The following is a 17,621-nucleotide window of genomic DNA, read 5'->3' as shown; positions in this document are numbered from 1 at the left end:
GGCTTCAGCTCTGCCCATTACAAAGCCTAACAAGCCTGAGCCCACAAGCAAGGTGGGATTTCTTTAATTTCTAAATTAGAGTAGCAGTTTTAATCAGAGGGGTGCCCTGAGTTCTGCAGTAGGAAGGAAATGCTTAGACAAGAGTACGTGCTGACTTCTGGAGCTGCAGGGGCAGAATGAACCCCTCTGCCAGAGCACAAAAAAAAAAAAGGTGCAGCTACAAGAAACATCAGGTGATTGGATACTCTCTACCCTTTAATGGCTTTAAGACAACAGTGCCAATTCCCCATGTCCTCGCAAAATCTCTGTGCTGGTCTTGTGTCAAGATTTGCACTGTTCCATGAGAAGCAGGATCTGCTCTTGCGACTGGTGCTTTCCAAGGCTCCATCTCCAAAGGCTCGTGCTGAGAACGGGCAGCACCCTTCTGTCAGTGGGGTCTCTGCTGATCCTGGATGGGCAGAAGTGCAGTGCTCCAAGGCAGAGGTTGCAGCAATGTTCAGCTGCTCATGCTTTCAGATGGGCACAGTATATGCTTGGTATCAAGTGTCCAGCTGGGTGCATACAGCTGTGCTGGCACCAAAGCATCACAGTTTGCTCTGAGCGAACTCCAGTGCAGTGGTCAGGGCTCCCTGCATGCCTTTGGCATTTCCACTGCCCTTAGCCACGATGGGAGAGCCTCCTGCCCTCCCTTCCATCTGAGTACAGACAGCCACAGCCCAGTCAGCAGCAGAGAACCCAGGGAGGCAGCTCTGGGGAAGAGACACAGGCAAGTTATTTGTACTGTGGGGCAGCCTGCAGTCTATAAATAAAGAAAGGTAACAGCACCCTCTCCTCACCCAGCCTGAGGCAGTCCTGACCCTGAGGACCGCAAAGGCTGAGCTTACATGTTAATGCTGTGTCTTGCCCCTGGGCAAACACTGCCTGGAGGATCCAGGGATATCTGTGCCCAGCAGAGACTGAAAGCACATCTGGTCCCAGTACAGTCATCTCAGGTCCTGCCCCTGTGTGATTAACCACCAACACTGGGCAAAACCCCAGGAAAAGCCTCCAGCAGGACCAGCTGAGCAGTGGGTACAGCCCCCCTTGGCAGGCAGGTTCCCCTTGTCTCTATCAGGGTTCTGCTTACCTTGGACACCTGACAGGCACAGAGCACCTCACCCGAAGCCTGAGGGCTGAGCAGCAAGACTGAGGTGCCAGGAGACTTGTCACACAGCTGGTTCACTACTTTCATTAGGATCTAGGAGAGGCAGGAGGCAGGGACAACAGAGGTCAGGCAACAGCAAAGAAGACCAGCATCCAGCAGAAAATGTGCCCCAGCAACTCCCTCTTGCTGTTTGCAGCACCTGAGGTACACTGGGCCAACAAAGAATGTGGATTACTCACAGAGAGGGAATCAGCTGGGATAGTATCAATGATGACAGGCTGGTTGCAGTATTTTGCTAGCAAGATTTGTGCCACCTTCTCAGCCTGGAGGGAAAAAAACACAGCACTTTGAAGGGCTACAGGTGGCACAGGGTGGGCTGCATGGGGATATATCCATGTAATATATACACAAAGGGAATGCAAGCGCTGCTCTTTGGGACAGAAGGAGATGTTTGATAGCAGAAGTCAAAATCAGACTAGCAGCCTGAAATCTCTGTACAGCCTTCCTTCCCAAATGCAAGCAGAGATGAATCCCTGCAAAAGTGGAATAGCAAGTGACTCATTCAGTCCCCAGACTCTCTCCTAGACCTATACAGTGCCACATGTCTCAGGAAGGCTTCTGTGGCAAGATGTTCCTACTATAAGAAAGGGACAATTCTTCTTGAGATCTCTAAGTTAGCAGTAAGTATTTCTAATCTGCTTTTAATGTAAATTGGCAGAACACAAACACATGTGGGAAGCACAGCAAAATCCATGTAGCTGGAGGAAAGACAAGGAGGTGAGGCCCAATGCCTATTGGTGATGGCCTAAAGTGCTGGTATGGGGCTCTCTGTTCTCACAGGCAGGGAGACATGGAAATTCTGCAGGTGCTAAAAGCCCACCCAGTCATTCTCTGCATTTTAACCAAGGGCCCCATAAACAACAGCCAGTGAAACCAACCCAACACAGGGTCTGTGTTGCACCATGAGTGATTGTATGGGCTTTCTTCTGCCTTCTGAGACTCTGAGTGACTGAGTGGCTCTGAAGTGTGACACAGACATCAGGTCCACTGCTGTGTGCCATCAGCTGGCTGCAAGTCAGTGTGCTGCTGCCTCAGTACCTGCTGCAGCTCCAGTTTCTTGACAGCTGTGTTGGCTGTTCGCTGTAGTGCTTTCAGGATGGTCTGCAGTTCTTTTCTTTGCCACTGGGGCATTGCAGTGCTGGCCACCACCTGCAAGACAATTTGCTCTGTAAGAACATTAAACTGTACCCCTAGACATAAACTGCCAGTTCTCTGGGAGGTCAGGCTGGAGCATAGCCTCTTCCCAGACCTTGCTTTAACCCACATCACCAGGGCAGCCAGTCACAGTGCTGAGCAGCTTTCTCTCTTCAGCTGCCCATCTGCATCACAGCCACCTGGACACTGGCAAAAATCCTTGTGACCAAAGAGGCAACAGCAAGTAGCAATTTGCCCTTGCTACTGAGCACAGTAAGATGTGAACCTGATAGGGAAAGAGTCCTGTGTCTCATGTGCCCATGCTGGGCTTTCTGTACAGGATTGGATTCCTTACTTTGGTCAAGTGGCCCACTTCTTTGGAGAGGTTCTGCATCTCAGGAATAGAGGTGATCCTCTGCTTCATCCGCAGGGAGACAGAGTCCACTTCCATAGCCAAGCACTGGCCTACTTCCCGGGCCTGCAGAGATGGAAGGAATGCATGCTTCAAATGCAGCAGCAGAAACAGTCCACAGGGATGGAGAAAGCAAGGAGACAGCAGGGTCATGAACACTGAAGTGCTGCTCAGAATCCAGTCAGAAGACACCTACAGATGGTTTAGGAATGATTTTCCTTCAAGACTCTGAAATACAACATTCCTCTCTAGATTTGCAACCAACACTAGATGGTCACACTCAGGCAGAACAAGCTGTTGAGCTTTAGGTGATATTTATGGTCAAAATTAATGTTTCCTCAAAAATTTGCACCAAAATCATCAGAATTTCATTGAGGAAAAACTGGGGAGCTCTGTGGAGCATCTTAGAAATCTTTTTCCATTAGCAAATGCAATCTTGAAACTGCTGACTGAAGAAACAAGAGAAAAAACACCAACACTAAAAGAAACCTCATCAGCCATTGAAGCATATTTCCTGAGTTTACCTATCCTGATATATCTCTTATTGTTTTTCACCAATAATGCAACTATAAATAATTTGAGAAAAGAACAATTACAAGCTTTTTTCACCAGTGCCAATCCTTATGTTTTGGAGCATTTCCTCTCTGCCAGATCTCTGTGCCCAGGATGGTCCTGCAAGATTTTAGAGCAGGACAGCAGAGGACTGCTCTGCCTGGCTAGGATACACAACCCTTGTTCCAAGTAAATCTCTCTGCAGTCTCCCTTGTCTCATTAACACTTGCACAGAGCTCCTCTCAGGGGTTCTCCAGGTCAGCACTTGCAGCAAAGCATGCAGATGTGCCCTGCAGCTTTTTGTTCTTCTGCATGAAGAAAAGCCTCTCTGGGACACAGATGCACAGGGGATGGCCAGCCAAAAACCGACAGATTTGCAGGGGTGGGGTTTGCCTTTAGTCCTTCCAATTCCAGTGACTATGAGTCACTCTCCTCTGACAGCAGCCTTAAAGGAAGAGGGAAGGCTTATGGGGCACCTGACACTTCCAAATACTCAAAGGACAGAGTGATCTCACAAACACAAGAGTATGTTGTTCACTTTTTATACAGAACCAGCCAGACCAGAATCACAGTTTAGCAGGAGAAAGACTAAAGACAGGAAGCAAAAGGGCTGTAAGAATGAGGCCAAAACCCTGTAATCATAAAGTGCAAATCCAGCTGTGATAGGCAGGAGGCAAAATCAATGCACTAAGAATTACACCTTAAAATATAGACCAGAGGCTTCCTGATATTTTGTGCAAGTTTTTATCTTGGAAAGGAGAGTCTGAAGGGAGAAATGAAGGTCAAGGAGACAGAGAACTAGGATGGGAGGGAAAGGAAGTGAACAGTGAGGTACAGCCGCAGAGCTGAGTCCAAGGCTGAAGCAGGAAGCCAGATGTGGCACAGCAGGGAGGCTCCAACCAAAGCAGTGGGGAGCTAATTGTCTATGAGGAACCTACAAAGGTTGGTCCTTCTGGCAGTGCCTTGACATGCAGAAATGTCATTTCCCTCTTCCTCACCTCTTTGGCTCGTCCCCCTGTCACTGCAATGACACGGCTAATGCCTTTGACAAGCTGGCGCTCGCTGATGATGGCCAGGTCTTCCACAGAGCCTGTCTGGAGAAGGTGCCTAGAACGTCAGCAGAGAACAGGAAAGAAAGCAAGTTGCTCTTTGCAAACAGAAATCAGGAACCCTGCTTTCTTTTTCAAAAACTCTGAAGTCCAGCAACTCCTTTCCTAATCCTAACCCCAGTACCATGAATCCTTTTCCATCCCTAAAATCCTGATGGAACCTTTTCAGGCAAGAGACAGCAGAGTTGAGGCTACTCCAGAGGAACCTCTGAGCTCCCTGCCCAGCAGGCTCCAGCCAAAACCAAGTTCTGTCCTCCTTTCCTCTCCTTCAGCAGTGAGATAAATTGGTGTTTTTCTCCTCTACTCAGCTCCTCTACCCCACTCTCCTGTCAGGCCAGCTCACTGCCTGGCCAGCAGACTCCAGACAAAGAATAGTTGTGCAGTCTCAGGACACTGACAACCTCCCTTTTCCTTCTTGTTTATTCAATGCTGGATATGAAAACTACACTGTCTTGGGTTCTGTTACCACAAACAATCATTCCAGACATCTACATAAGAAATGATAATCTCCCATGCACTTTCTTGTCCCACTACTCCCACAAGAAGATCTCATGGGTAAAAAATTGCTCATTTTCAGCTCTATCTGCTCTAAGGCCAGTTTGTTCCTTCTTTTTTTTTTTTTTTCTTGGTGTCAGCACTGTATTAAGATGGATTAACTTTTCTTCTACTCTCATTACTGCTAAAAGCAGAAGAGGGTGAAGATAATTAGTTAAAATAATGAGAGCAATCTCAAGTTCTCACAGCTGAATTGGAGTCTCCAGCCTGGCACCCAGCCCTTCTGTAACCCCAAAGGCAAAGCACCACAACCCTTCCAGGTTGGTTTCAGACTATGAAGTAAGGAAAAATGCTGCGCATTTTGTTAAAGTTTGCTCACCCTGGAACTTCCAAAGCTTTGTAAATAGCCCATCCTGTCCTCACAATATTTTTCCAGTGAGGAAACTTAGTTTCACAGGGACAGGGATGTGAGCTTGTAGTAATGTTTCTACCTCAGCCACCAGTGCCCACACACATGCCTTCTGGCTGCAAGCAAAAGTCACTTACGTCCCACAGCAGAGCTCCACAGAGGTCTGCATTGCAGCCTTGGAGTCACAGGTCAGCACATTCTCCACAGGGACCCCCAGGGACACTATCCTCACTGGATCTGGATAGCCCTGACAGAGGAGACAGGGATCAGCAGCTAACAACATGGTTGTGCAGGGGCACTTACAGACAAACTACATGGCTTCAGGTGTCTGCCTCATTTTTCCCTATTCTAAAGGAGCCCCTGAGTCAGGGGTGGCACTACTTGTCCCCCACAACCAGCCACCAGTGGGAAAAAAATAATTGGTGACACAATAGGCTTTTGGTCTACAGGCATAAACAGAAAGCCTGTGAATCACCAGTCTCCATGTTTAACAACAGTGTCTTGAGACCTCATCTCTGTGCTATTTTCCCATCTGAGTTTTGGGAGACAATTCCCTTGCAGAGAGATGTGTCAACATCTCGTGTCCCAGATGATTCCTGCTGAAGGAGAAGGCTCATGAAGATGTGTGCTGCTACCCTGTCATACCTCATCCACTGCACGGAGTCCCTCAACTTTTCTTGCCAGTGTGAGGGGCACTTCAGCCATATGCACCACCTCATTTTTCTGGATCAGGTCCTGGACCACTTGCTCCACTTGCTGCAGCTGCTCCACAGTCACATGGCCCTGAGGAAGCAAATCAGCCACACTCAGGAGAAGCCTCCTGAGAGGTACAGAATGAAGGAGGGAGATCTGGGGCACAGCCACGAGATGACTCAGCTTGGGCACACCACTCTCCCCCTGCATCTCATCTTCTCTGCTTGTAAAAGGGAACTGTGAACATCATGGCCCTCCCACCTTCTCCTCCCATGAGAGATAAGGATTTTTGATGCAAGAGCCTCAGCCAAAGTCTTCAAAAGAGATACTAGCATGAGTGACAGGTTACCAGGGCCAGCACTCAGTCTGACCCAAAGCTTCACAAATACTCTCACCTGAATGTCCAGTACAGACATCAGATAGGTGCCACAGCCAAGCACCTTCTCTCAAAGACTCCTTTACACTCTTTTGTGCCAGTCCTATGGCCACTGGCCTTGCTGAGTCCTTTCCCTTCTGACCCCCATTCATCCCCTCAGCAAGCCCTGCTCAGGGTCAAGTCAATGCCAAAGGGCAGTCACGTCCAGAGGACCAAGCTTCACTGCTCAGATAAAGTGTGACTTGTGTCCAAAGGAGTGATTATGGGGAGAGAGGACAAATCCTGGAGAGAAGAGCTGCACTGGAATGCTGGTAGTGCTGAGAACAGGGGACTGGATTTCAGAGTCACCTTGGTGTCAAAGTCGAAGCGCAGCCGCTCTGGTGTCACGTGGGAGCCCCGCTGCTCGGTGCTGTCCCCCAGCACGCGCCGGAGCGCGAAGTTCAGCAGGTGGGTGGCGGTGTGGTTCGTCATGCAGGCCAGGCGCCGCGCCTGCAAGCACACAGCACCATCAGAGGGACTGCTGGCCCTCCTCAGCTCAGGGGAGCAGGGCAGGGCACAAAGGCAATGCCTCCTGTCCCCCCCTATCAGGGGATAGGAGAAGATGGAGGAAAACCAACAGGGAGTACAGCTGTCAGATGAGTCATGTGACAGGGCAGATCTAACTCCTTTCTCCATGGGATCATCTTTGTAAAACAGTAAAGGGTAAGCTGGATACTTTTGGACAAACCAATGGTGTTGGAATGTTGGGCGACACAAGACAAGTTATGGACTTTGGACCTGGTTAACATGAGAGATTTGATCACAGGATACCTTGGCAAAAGCAAACAGAACTTTGAAAATTAGACCTAGATTGCAAGAGGATTAAATCAAACAGGTTTACCGAAAAAAGAAAATCCCATTAAACTCTGCAAGCAAGAGATGATGTTATATGCACAAGTTTGTGTATGTGATTTTAACCTAATCATTGTAGTATACATTACTAGTCTCCCTGAAATAGTATATAAGTGTTTGTATCCCACAATAAAATTGGATTCTGATCACCCAGTCAGTCTCCCTGTCTCTCTCCATCGCTGACACAATGGCTCACAAAGATTACAGTCAGCTGTGATATCTCCTTCCCACTGCACACTATGATGAAGAACAGTCTCAAGAATACAAGGGACAAAGATCTGCTGTGCCTGGGTTCTCAGGGCATCACAGGGAAAAGGTTAAGAGCACTCAGTCATCACCTCATCCACAAAGAGCTGCACTTGGTCGCCAGCACGCAGGGTTTCCACAGCAGTGACCTCATGGATCACGTAGCCACCACAGAGATGAACTGACTCTACAGGGAAGAGTACATCCTGAGCAAAGAGACAGAAAAATGAGTTAGGCCATAGGGAAGATCCAAATATCTGTGCTATGTACCTGCTCGACCCTACTGGGAAACACAATTCCCACCGATCCCTTAAAGACAGGGATGGGGTGGGAAAAGCAGAGAGAAGCTTACTGCAAACATAACCAAGGTGTCCCAGACCTCACCTGTACCCAGCCACTCACTACACAGTATGCTGGGGCTGCCAGCTTGCAGTGGAGGGACAGTAACACCATCCAGACTGACAAATTTTCTTAACAACTATGCTCATCCATGAGAAAATGAACAGCATCTCCCAAGGCATGTCTCTGGCATCCAAGGCACCATTTCTGCCTCACTGGGATGGCAACAAAACAGGACCACCACTATAGCTTGGGGAGAAGTGCTGAGCAAGGCACTGTAACCCCCTACAAGGCTAAAAAGGCCCAGGAAATGGGGAAAGGAGAAAATGCTGCACTCTGTGTAACTTCCCAGGACAGGGTCAAAGCTCTTCCTTTGGCAAGGCTGAAGGAATATGCTGCAGAAGTGGAGGTCCTCCCTGATGCTCTTGGGAGGAAGAAGAGTTTTTGCACTGGGTCTCAGGTTGGGCAGCACTTGCAGCTGTCCAGGACTGACCAGAGAGAAGTTACTCAGTTCACAGACTCTCTGATCTATGTTTGCTTTCTCTCAGCATTACAACCCCAGCTGGCAAGAACACAACACACTGAAGGAAGACCTGAGAAGGAAGACACTTGAGTCTTCCTCAGCAAGATGAAATTGCAAAGGGCTGTGAGAGACAACCAGAGCAGCAAGAATGCCCTTGTGAAGTTACTGCTGATTCTGCCTTACCCCACCAACTCTGACGCTATGCCAAGGAAACTGTCAAGAGTCAGCAGCTTGCAAATTAACACAGCAGAACAAGCCATCACTTGGAGAATCCTGCCTGGCCTCAGAACCCATGGCAGCCTTGGGTTAGGCAGCAAAGGGGCTTACCTGCTGTCCTAAACGTATCATGTAGCCTTGGTCAGAGTCCTGCCCTCCCTGCTGTGCATAGAAGTTAGTCCTGTCCAAGATGACACCACAGCGCTGCCCTGCCCCAACCTCCTTCTGGAGACACTGATCTCTGTACAGCATCAGCACAGTGGCCTGGCAAGGGCTGAACTCTGTCAGGGGGAATAAGAGAGCAGCAGTTAGTGCACACAGCCTGTCAGACTGCAACAGGAAAGGAGGGATCACTTCCCCATGCCAAACCTGCCAACACCTGGCTACACTGAAAGCTGGCACTTTGCCTTGGTAGGAGAGGAACAGCTACGGGCAGAAGGGACAAAGGACTGGAACTAAGTCACCCCTCACTCTCCTAATGACAGAGTAGCAGCTAAGCAGGCAGGGACACCCAATCCAGCTCCACATGAGCCTGGCAGAAGAAAATATAACACAGACACATCTGCATCTTGCTGCACTGCAAGCTTGGCAAACCTGACTGACTCTGATGAAGATGCTGTGGACAGGGGCAGCAGGGATGTCACGTTCCTGGGTGCAGCAAGCTTCTAACATGCTTTCCTGTAGGCTCCTTGAACCCAGATTTGGGCACTATGGACCAGTGGACCATGAGGTGGGTGTGCAACTGGCTGGGCACAGGGCCCCAGCGAGAATTGCTCAGTAGTTCAATGCTCAACTGATATTCAGCTACTGGCAGAGCTACTTGGTGGCTCATATAAGGGACGCCACCGCTTAACGTCTTCATTAATGACTATCCATGACAAAATGGGATGTACCCATATCCCACTTAATAGGCAGGGACTGGCTGATACATTGAAGAACTGGACTGTTTTTGAAGGCATCTGAGCAGTCTACAGAAACAAACTGACAGAAATCTCAGATTCTCAGGAGCAAGCTGAACACAAGCCAGCAGGGTGCCCTTGCAGCAAGGAAGGCTGCCTGCCTGCTGAGCTGTATGAACACAAACATAGCCAGCAGTCAAAGAAAGAGGTTATTCATCCCTATTTAGCATTTGGGAGACTACATCTAAAGTACAGGAAATTCTGGCTGTATGTAAAGAAAAAAACCTTTACACACTAAGAGTGATAAAGAACAGGGAATGGATAGGCTGTGAGATTTTTGTCCCTGAAGATACCGAAAACTTAAATGGGCAAAGCTCTGAGCAATGTGATCCCACTGTGAAACTGATGTTACTTTTAACAGGAAACTGGACATCCAGAGATCCCGTCCAACCCAAATTATTCCATGATTTAGAAGCTGAGAAGGTGGGACAGCTCTAGTTTGAAGATTTGAGCCAATGTCACCGCTAGGCTTTTTTCCTCTGTTGTGCTCTTGCTGTAGTATATATAGCTTGAATTGCCTCTCTTTCTGCTTAGCGTGGGCTGCCACCAGCACACTGGGAAACAGGGAGTTGGCTGTACACAGCCTTCTCTAATTGTCTGTGACAGCCACCCCACCTCTTGCTCCCTGTGGCTTATCTTGATGCCTTCCCTGGAGCATCAGCAGCCTCAGTTACCCTTGGTGACAAAAGCCTGCGCTGGCACCTAGCGGCCTGCCAGGGAAACAGCAAGGGCACGGTTCCACACAGACACCCAAAACCCTTGCGTAACCATCCCTCTTTCTCCCGAGCACACACCCAGGAGCCTAATTGCTGGAGACAGACTTATCTCGAGAAGAAATCAACAGTCCCTGTTTCACCACTGCACCCTGTGGTGCCAACCCAGAGCTCAGGCCAGAGCCTTCCTAGGGACGCGCCAACAGCGCTAAGAAAAGCACCCAGTTTGGGATCAGGTACAGGGGTAGGGAACAGATGTGGCAGCAAGGTTTGGAGCACAAAGAACACGTTGTGCATGCATGGGGTTAGGCAGCAAAAGCAGCCACGTGAGGGACTCCAGCAGAGCTTGCTGTGCAGCGGGGCTGGGCACTCACCGTAGTGCCCGTGCTGCCCCAGGGCGTAGGCGTACTTGGGAGAGTCATCCGTGGCAGGCACCCTGCTGCCCTGCAGCCGAGCCAGCGAGTGCACATCCAGGTGGGTGTTGGTGCTCCCTGGCTCTCCTGCCTGGGGGCCACCAGCCTTCCGCTGCAGCAGAGCAAAGGCACAGTTAGGTGGGAGATCCCTGGGGGCAAGCAAACAGCTCACTGGAGCTGGAAGGCTAGGAATGGCTTCTTCCACCTCCATGGCTTGTTCAGGTCCAGGCTGATGTAGACTACTGCTAAGTAAGCCCATCTCTTCAAGCCTCACAAGCACTGAATGCCACTCTGTGCTAGCCTTGAGCCAGGCCATAGCAACTGCTAACACATCCCTGCTGGCACAGCCTGCTGTGTGGCTGTGAAGGCCATTAAAGCTCAGGAGAGCAAGGCCTCAAGCCAATTACTGCACTAGAGAGTGGTGGTGATGGGTGGGCAGTGCATGTATTTCAGCACTAGAGAGATCATGGAGATTTTGTAAACTCTTCATAAATAATTTGCTGCTTCAGCTGTCTAAGCTGGTTCTACTTTGCGTGAGAAGTTAGACTACATGACTAACAGAGTACTGTCCTAACCTATATAAATATTTCATAACCTTCACTCCAGCATCAAAGAATACCTGAAGAAAAATCACCAACCAATACTTCAGTTCCACATTCAGAAACAAGGGGATTGTGATGACACTGCTATTTCAGATTCACTTCCCCTTCAGGGAGAAGGCATGTAGCCCTGTGGTGTTTTGAAGAGCCTCAGCAGTGAAAGGGATCCTGCTTCCACATTCACAGGAGACAGGTAAGGCTTTGAATTATTATGACAAGGCAGGTCTCCCTCTTACCTTTGCATCTTCCAGAACAAGTTCGTTAAAAGCAACTGAATCCAAACTGATTCCCTTCTCTTCAAGCATCAAGTCAATCAGATCCAGAGGGAATCCTAAACTCCCATAGAGAGACCAGGCTACTTCAGCTGTAAGACAAAAAGAAGGTCAAGAACTCTGTGAGAACACAGAAAGCAAAGGCATCTCAAGATTTGTCTGCATGGGACCAATCTAGTGTGTGCTTTGGTAACTGGATACACCTGTATTGTGTGCAGCTGTACAGTTAATGGGGAAGAGAAGCCTTGGAGCTCTTGCATGGGACTGAGTATTAATAATGCTCCACAGCCCCCTCCTTCCTGCTAAAATTCAGTGCAGCACATCTACACAGGCAGCTGCATTGGTTGGGTCCTGTGCTACTCCTCTCAGCTGTGTCTTACAATGACTTCATTGATCAGTCAGGAAAACAGCAAAGGAATGTTTCTAACTTGCCTGGTGCCGAGTTTATTGTGAGGACAAAGTACTAGAAATCAACTGCAATCTGGAGAAAGGAACATCTGCTCCTCTGTCTGGGCTTAAGTGTCACGGAAAACACAGGGGAGGCAAACATCCACCAGTTTTGACTGCAATGCTTGTGAGGACGTGAAGCAAACTGTCTCTAAGTGCAGCTTGTCACAGGAGGGACACTCACCTGGGAAATTTGTGGAGGGCTCCATCTGCTGCACTGTGCGCTCGATGATGCGCCTCCCACGCTCCAGGGAGGACAGAAATGCGGCCTCGTTCTCATTGATGATATCCTTGATCTGCCCAAGGATCAGAAGGGTTACCCACACTTCAAGGAGTTCCCCAGCTCAGCTCAGCCCTGCTCAGTCAACTCAAAGCATATCAACCAGCTTTTTTGTTCTGCACGTATCCACCACAACATGGCTCTGATGCATTATTGAACAGTGCCAAAGTCATTGTGTCTCCTGTCACCATTCCTGTCAAAGAAATATTGACCATCCACGTGGGGAAAGCTTTAGGCTGACAAATGTTCCCTATTGGGCATTCATATCTGTGACCCAATTACAACTGTTTGTCTGGAACAGCCAGAGAAGTTGCTGTCAGTGGAAGCAAGCTGGACTAGCCTTAAATCATCGCTCCACTTTAGACAAAGGGTACCCGGGCGAGGACAGGCTGTACTTGCACTCAACCAAAAAAGCTACTGCAGCTTTTTTAGAGCAACAGCCACCTTACACAGCACATGCAGTCCCTGGTAAGGACCTAGTGGACCATATGGAAATCTGCCACAGATACTTGTGCCCAGAACATCTCAGTCCACCCACGAGAACATGGCTGCGGAGGAGGCTATGTAAACTCCTCCAGCTAAATCCCATGGGCGGGATGATTTCTGGGCTTCAGAGCAGTGCCTCACAAAAATAATGAGACAAGGGGATTCCACATTGCTCACCTGGTTGGCATTCCTTGTCAGCTCTGGATAAGCATCTCCCTGTGGAAGTGAGCCTCAGTTAGTGATAACAACCTCAGAATATTCCTCAGGGAATCTCGCAGCATGTCACAAACATTACAGAGGTTACTTGCATACATTTACATGTGCTTGTGCTGATTGTACCATTGGTGACACTAGGCCCCCTCCCTCCCATCACAAGTGATATGGGGACAAGAGGTTTTTAATGCTGGAATGCATAGCATCAGGTACACCTTCCCGGAGCTCCTTCCCATCCAAGACTGACTCCTGACAGCATGCAAAAAACTGACATGGGGTCGGACAGGATGTGTGATGACCTTTTTTTCCCCCAAGACAGCAGTTTTACTCACGAGCACTTCCACTACAGTAGGCACCAGGGAGGCCAGGAGCCCAGGTGGAGCCTGCAGAACTTCAGAGCAAAAGCGCACAGCCCTGCGCAGGATCCGACGCAGCACCAGTCTGAAAACAGAGCAGGATTCCTCAGGCAGCCTTGTGAGCATCCCTGCCCAGCTGCCACATCCAGCATCCCCCAGCTCATCTGCTCTGATTCATCAGCACAGGCCAGCTGCTCCCAACACGCTACACCCATCCAAGGGGAAGTCTGCAGACTGGCACCCCTTCCTAGCTTTCATCTTCCTGTCTCCCCAAAAGCCCATGTACTCCCTATCTGGGGCCCACACCAGAACCCCTTCCCTGGCTGTTCATATTCCTTCCTAGACCTAACTTCTTCCACCCCTGCCATTTCCTTATGTCCTTACTCTGCTCCAGAGAAGCCTGGGTAGATGCCATCAGTGATGCACACACACAGGGCGCGGACGTGATCTGCCACCACACGGTAGGCCATGTTCACATGCCCAACATCAGCATTCCCGACCAAACCTTGGTATCTGGGTGCCCTGCAGCCCTAAAAGGGAAAGTAGAGAGACAAGTCAGCAGACAGTAATGGCTGCAGAAGTTTCAATGCAAGAGACAGCCAGCTATGCCTGACATCATGTTTTTCAACTACCTCTGAACCTTGTGCACCTAAGATGTATTCATTAAATCCTTACACAGCACTACAGACAAGACTTCTGTACCTAACACAGGTCAGCCAATGCTCTGGCACTGAGAAACATAAGACACTTTGAAGGAAAAATGAATCAGCAGTGCTGATATCCCAGCAGATTTCCAATCTGGAATTCTCTCTTTTTTCTAGAACATTGCATTGGACCTGGCAGGACATAACCTCCTGTCTCAAGATACTGCTCAGTACCCAGCAAGCAGTCTGTGTTCAAGGAGCTTTTGCTGAGCTGTGACTCTGAGCAGAAGCACCATCACCTTGTGAATGGCATCCAAGATGGGAGTGAAGAGATCTGTGTCATAGTTGGAACGTTTGTTCTGCAGCACTGTCACCAGCCTTTCCAGACCCATTCCTGTATCCACATGGTGCTGCGGCAAGGGAAGGAGATTCCCCTCCACCTCTCTGTCAGCCAGGCAGGAAAAATAAAAGGCAAAAGAGAAGCAAGGATCAGTTAATGGGCAAAAATAAGGAACAGGTGAATCAAAGAGAGTGGGGGAAGTGAGAGGGGATGGAAACAGTGGGTGACTCAGCATAAGGAAGCACAGGGACAAGAGTGACAGCAGCCTGCCTTGGCCTGTCAGGATCTGACCATCACATAGTCAGGATAGGCTGCAATGTAAGGAAAAAGGTCTCCTCCTCCAGGCTGCTGCAGACCTCAAGAGATCTCTGGAATGCAGCATTAAGGGAGAACAGACAGTGAAGGCTGAAGACAGGGAAATAAAGCAAAGGGGGCCAAGAGCTATGCTGGACAAATCTCCATAGCTTCTCTCTTGCTCCTGGTATTGCCACCTTCTGGAAAACAGTGATAAGTATGAGAATATACACATGATTTTGGAGTCAGGCTATGGGGAAAGGCTCTGGAGTTCAAACAACATGCTTGGTACCTGCTGTACTGCATGAAAACCAAGTTCCAGATCTCCACTACATCGGGGCTGCCCTGGTTCACCAGTGCTGCAGCATTTCTGCCACCACCCACGTGGTCATAGTGGATCTCTGTGCAGGGACCACAGGGGCCTGTGTCCCCCATCTCCCAGAAGTTATCCTTCAATGAGAAAGGAAGCACGTGACACGCAGGAACCCTGGAAAGGCAAATAGCAGAGATGGCAGTGCTGAGGCATACACACAAACCACACAGCATCCTAGATCACAGAGAAAGCTGAAAGAAAGGAATCCTTTCTTCCTACTACAGACTCAATAAACAAACACATCAGAATTCCTCTGCTTCTCTGCTTCCTTCTGTTCATACTCTCCTCAGCGAGATTAAGTGAGCCAAACCATACAGGACCCTAGTCTCAGACCAGAATGACAGGCAAACACAGCCTGGCCCCTGATGACCAAGACAGGCTCTCCACTGGGTCTGTGGAGCACACTGCTCTTGGGGCAGAGGCAAGACTCGAACAGCATCAGTGGCACAGAGCTGGCTGCCTTGGGTTCAAAGCCTACATCCAGCTGGAACAAGCTCCCAAAGCACAGCAGTGCTCTCTGCAATGGCTGCACCCTCCCACAGAAAAAGCCATTGCCTGCTTTCAGAGAACATACTCTCATGATGGAGAGGAAGCAAAGCACTGGAGATCCTGCACATACTTCATCCAGGCCAGCCAGTTTTAGGCACACACCCACCCCCACTGTCTGAGAGTGAACCAAAAGTTCAAGAGACCCAGTGAGCTAAGAGCCCAGCTGACTTTTAACAGCCCAAAGAAACCAGAAACAAAATGGGTTGAAAACACACTCTCTGGCCCCTACAGCTGATCAACTAAAGAGCAAATGCAAACTGTGGAAAGTGAGATGTCAACACCTGCTGTCCAGAGCCTCTTCAGTGACACACTCACCCCAGGCGGAGCCACACGTCCCTGCACTCCTCATCTGCGCCCAGCCCCAGCGAGGGGTCGCCCCCAAAGTAGGTGACGTAGAGACGATCTCTGGGGATCTCATAGACCTCTGTCAAGAGCTCCCAGGCCATGCTACATGCCTCCTCCTGAGCAGGTGGGGAACATAAATGAAGCACAGTAATTCAGGAAGGGTCTTTAGAATGGGAGTTGAACAACAAAGAAATTAACTTCAACTGCTTCTCTTCCTTTCTAATTTTCAGGTGTATTGCAAAGAGCAGGATGAAGGTCAGGAGAGTGAGACAGCTCACTGCTGCCAGTGGAAAATTGACATTCCTAAAAATGTTGCAAGACCTTCAGCATGGTGTGCATCTATGTGCTTACTCGCAGAGTTACATGGATTATTTTCTTTCCAAAGAAAACATGTATTCGCCACCTAAAAAACCTAGCATCCTTTATTCTTCTTCTCTTTTCAAAATTTCTAGTAATAAGCATCAAATGAACTGGTAACCTCTTTTCACCATATTAAGTGGTCAACACTGGCATTCTCACAGAAAACTTTGATTTTTACATGTTGGTCACAGCTTTGGCAGGCTGAGTGCTTTGAGAGTCAGCAGGACACATGCAGCGACAGAGCCCACCTCTGTTCCAGGCCACAGAGTTCCCAGGAATTAATCTGGATCTTACCAAAACGCCTTCTGCACACAGTCCTATGGCCCTACAGCACAGCTCTGAAAGGCAGGCTGTGTTTTCCCCTAGAAAGGGTTCACTCCAATCACCTCACCTTAAAGTAATCCCCGAAGGACCAGTTCCCCAGCATCTCGAAGAAGGTGTGATGGTAAGTATCTCGGCCAACATCCTCCAGGTCGTTGTGCTTCCCTCCCGCACGCACACACTTCTGGCTGTTCACCACGCGCCGGTGCTGGGCCAGCTCGCTCCGGGGGTGCACCGTGCCCAGGAAAATGGGCTTGAACTGGAAACGAGAGACACCCGCTGGGGACAGATGCCACTCAGCGCAGGGACCTGCGCCTGGGGCTCCTGATACACAGAACGGGCCGGGCTGGAAGGGATCACGGTGGGTCATCTGGTCCAACCTCCCCGCTTAAACAAGTTCGTTCTAGAACACACGGCACAGGATTGTGTTCACACGGTTCTTAACTATGGCCAGCGAGGGACACTGCCACAGCACTACGGCACTACGAGAGGCGTCCGGGCGGACGGCGGTGCGGGCAGCCCAAAGCAACGCCGGACATCTCCGTGGCAGGGGCACCCAAGGCGGGCCGCGCTCCCCTGAGACGCGGAGCGCCGGTGAGCCGGAGGAGGGGAGCGGGGAGAGCACCTGGTTCATGCCCGCGTTGACGAAGAGGAGGCGCGGGTCGCCGCGGGGCCGCACGGGGGCCGAGGGCAGGCGGCGGTGGCCGTGGCGCTCCTCGAAGAAGCGCAGGAAGGCGGCGCGGATCTGCCCCGCCGAGGGCCAGGCGGCACCGCCGCGGCGGGGGCTGCAGCGCCAGCGCCACGGCACCTCCAGCAGCAGCCGCCGCCGCAGCCGGGCGGCCGCAGCCATGGTGCCCCACGGCGGATGGCGGCGCCGGGGCGCCCGGAAGGGGCGGTGCGAGGGGAAGGCGGGACGCGGAGGAGCGCGGCGGGGCTGCGGAGAAGCACCGCGGGACGGTGGGAAAGCATCGCGCCGCTGTCGCCGCGGCGCACGCGCGGGCCCCGGTCACAGCCCAGGCCCGGTCGGGGCGGTTATCCCATCCCATCCCATCCCATCT

General features: G+C 50.4%; 1 protein-coding gene across 1 annotated transcript; it reads right to left on the bottom strand.

Moving 5' to 3' along the window:
• Positions 1-237: 237 nt before the first annotated feature.
• AARS2 (alanyl-tRNA synthetase 2, mitochondrial) lies at positions 238-17,462 on the bottom strand. The gene is made up of 22 exons (XM_074538625.1): positions 17,189-17,462; positions 16,634-16,822; positions 15,853-15,998; positions 14,908-15,102; positions 14,281-14,425; positions 13,722-13,867; positions 13,314-13,422; positions 12,946-12,984; positions 12,187-12,298; positions 11,520-11,647; positions 10,646-10,796; positions 8,711-8,880; positions 7,614-7,727; positions 6,733-6,873; positions 5,961-6,098; positions 5,453-5,562; positions 4,301-4,409; positions 2,694-2,816; positions 2,243-2,353; positions 1,384-1,467; positions 1,127-1,237; positions 238-749 (listed from the first exon to the last, which is right to left on the bottom strand). Exons 1-22 carry the CDS (start codon positions 17,411-17,413, stop codon positions 585-587), a joined length of 2,961 nt encoding a protein of 986 aa, XP_074394726.1. The 5' UTR covers positions 17,414-17,462; the 3' UTR covers positions 238-584.
• Between the last annotated feature and the right edge of the window lie 159 nt (positions 17,463-17,621).

The sequence above is a fragment of the Zonotrichia albicollis genome, chromosome 3 (genome assembly GCF_047830755.1).
Source record: "Zonotrichia albicollis isolate bZonAlb1 chromosome 3, bZonAlb1.hap1, whole genome shotgun sequence".
Taxonomy (NCBI): Eukaryota; Metazoa; Chordata; class Aves; order Passeriformes; family Passerellidae; genus Zonotrichia; species Zonotrichia albicollis.
This window is presented reverse-complemented; position numbering and strand designations above follow the sequence as displayed.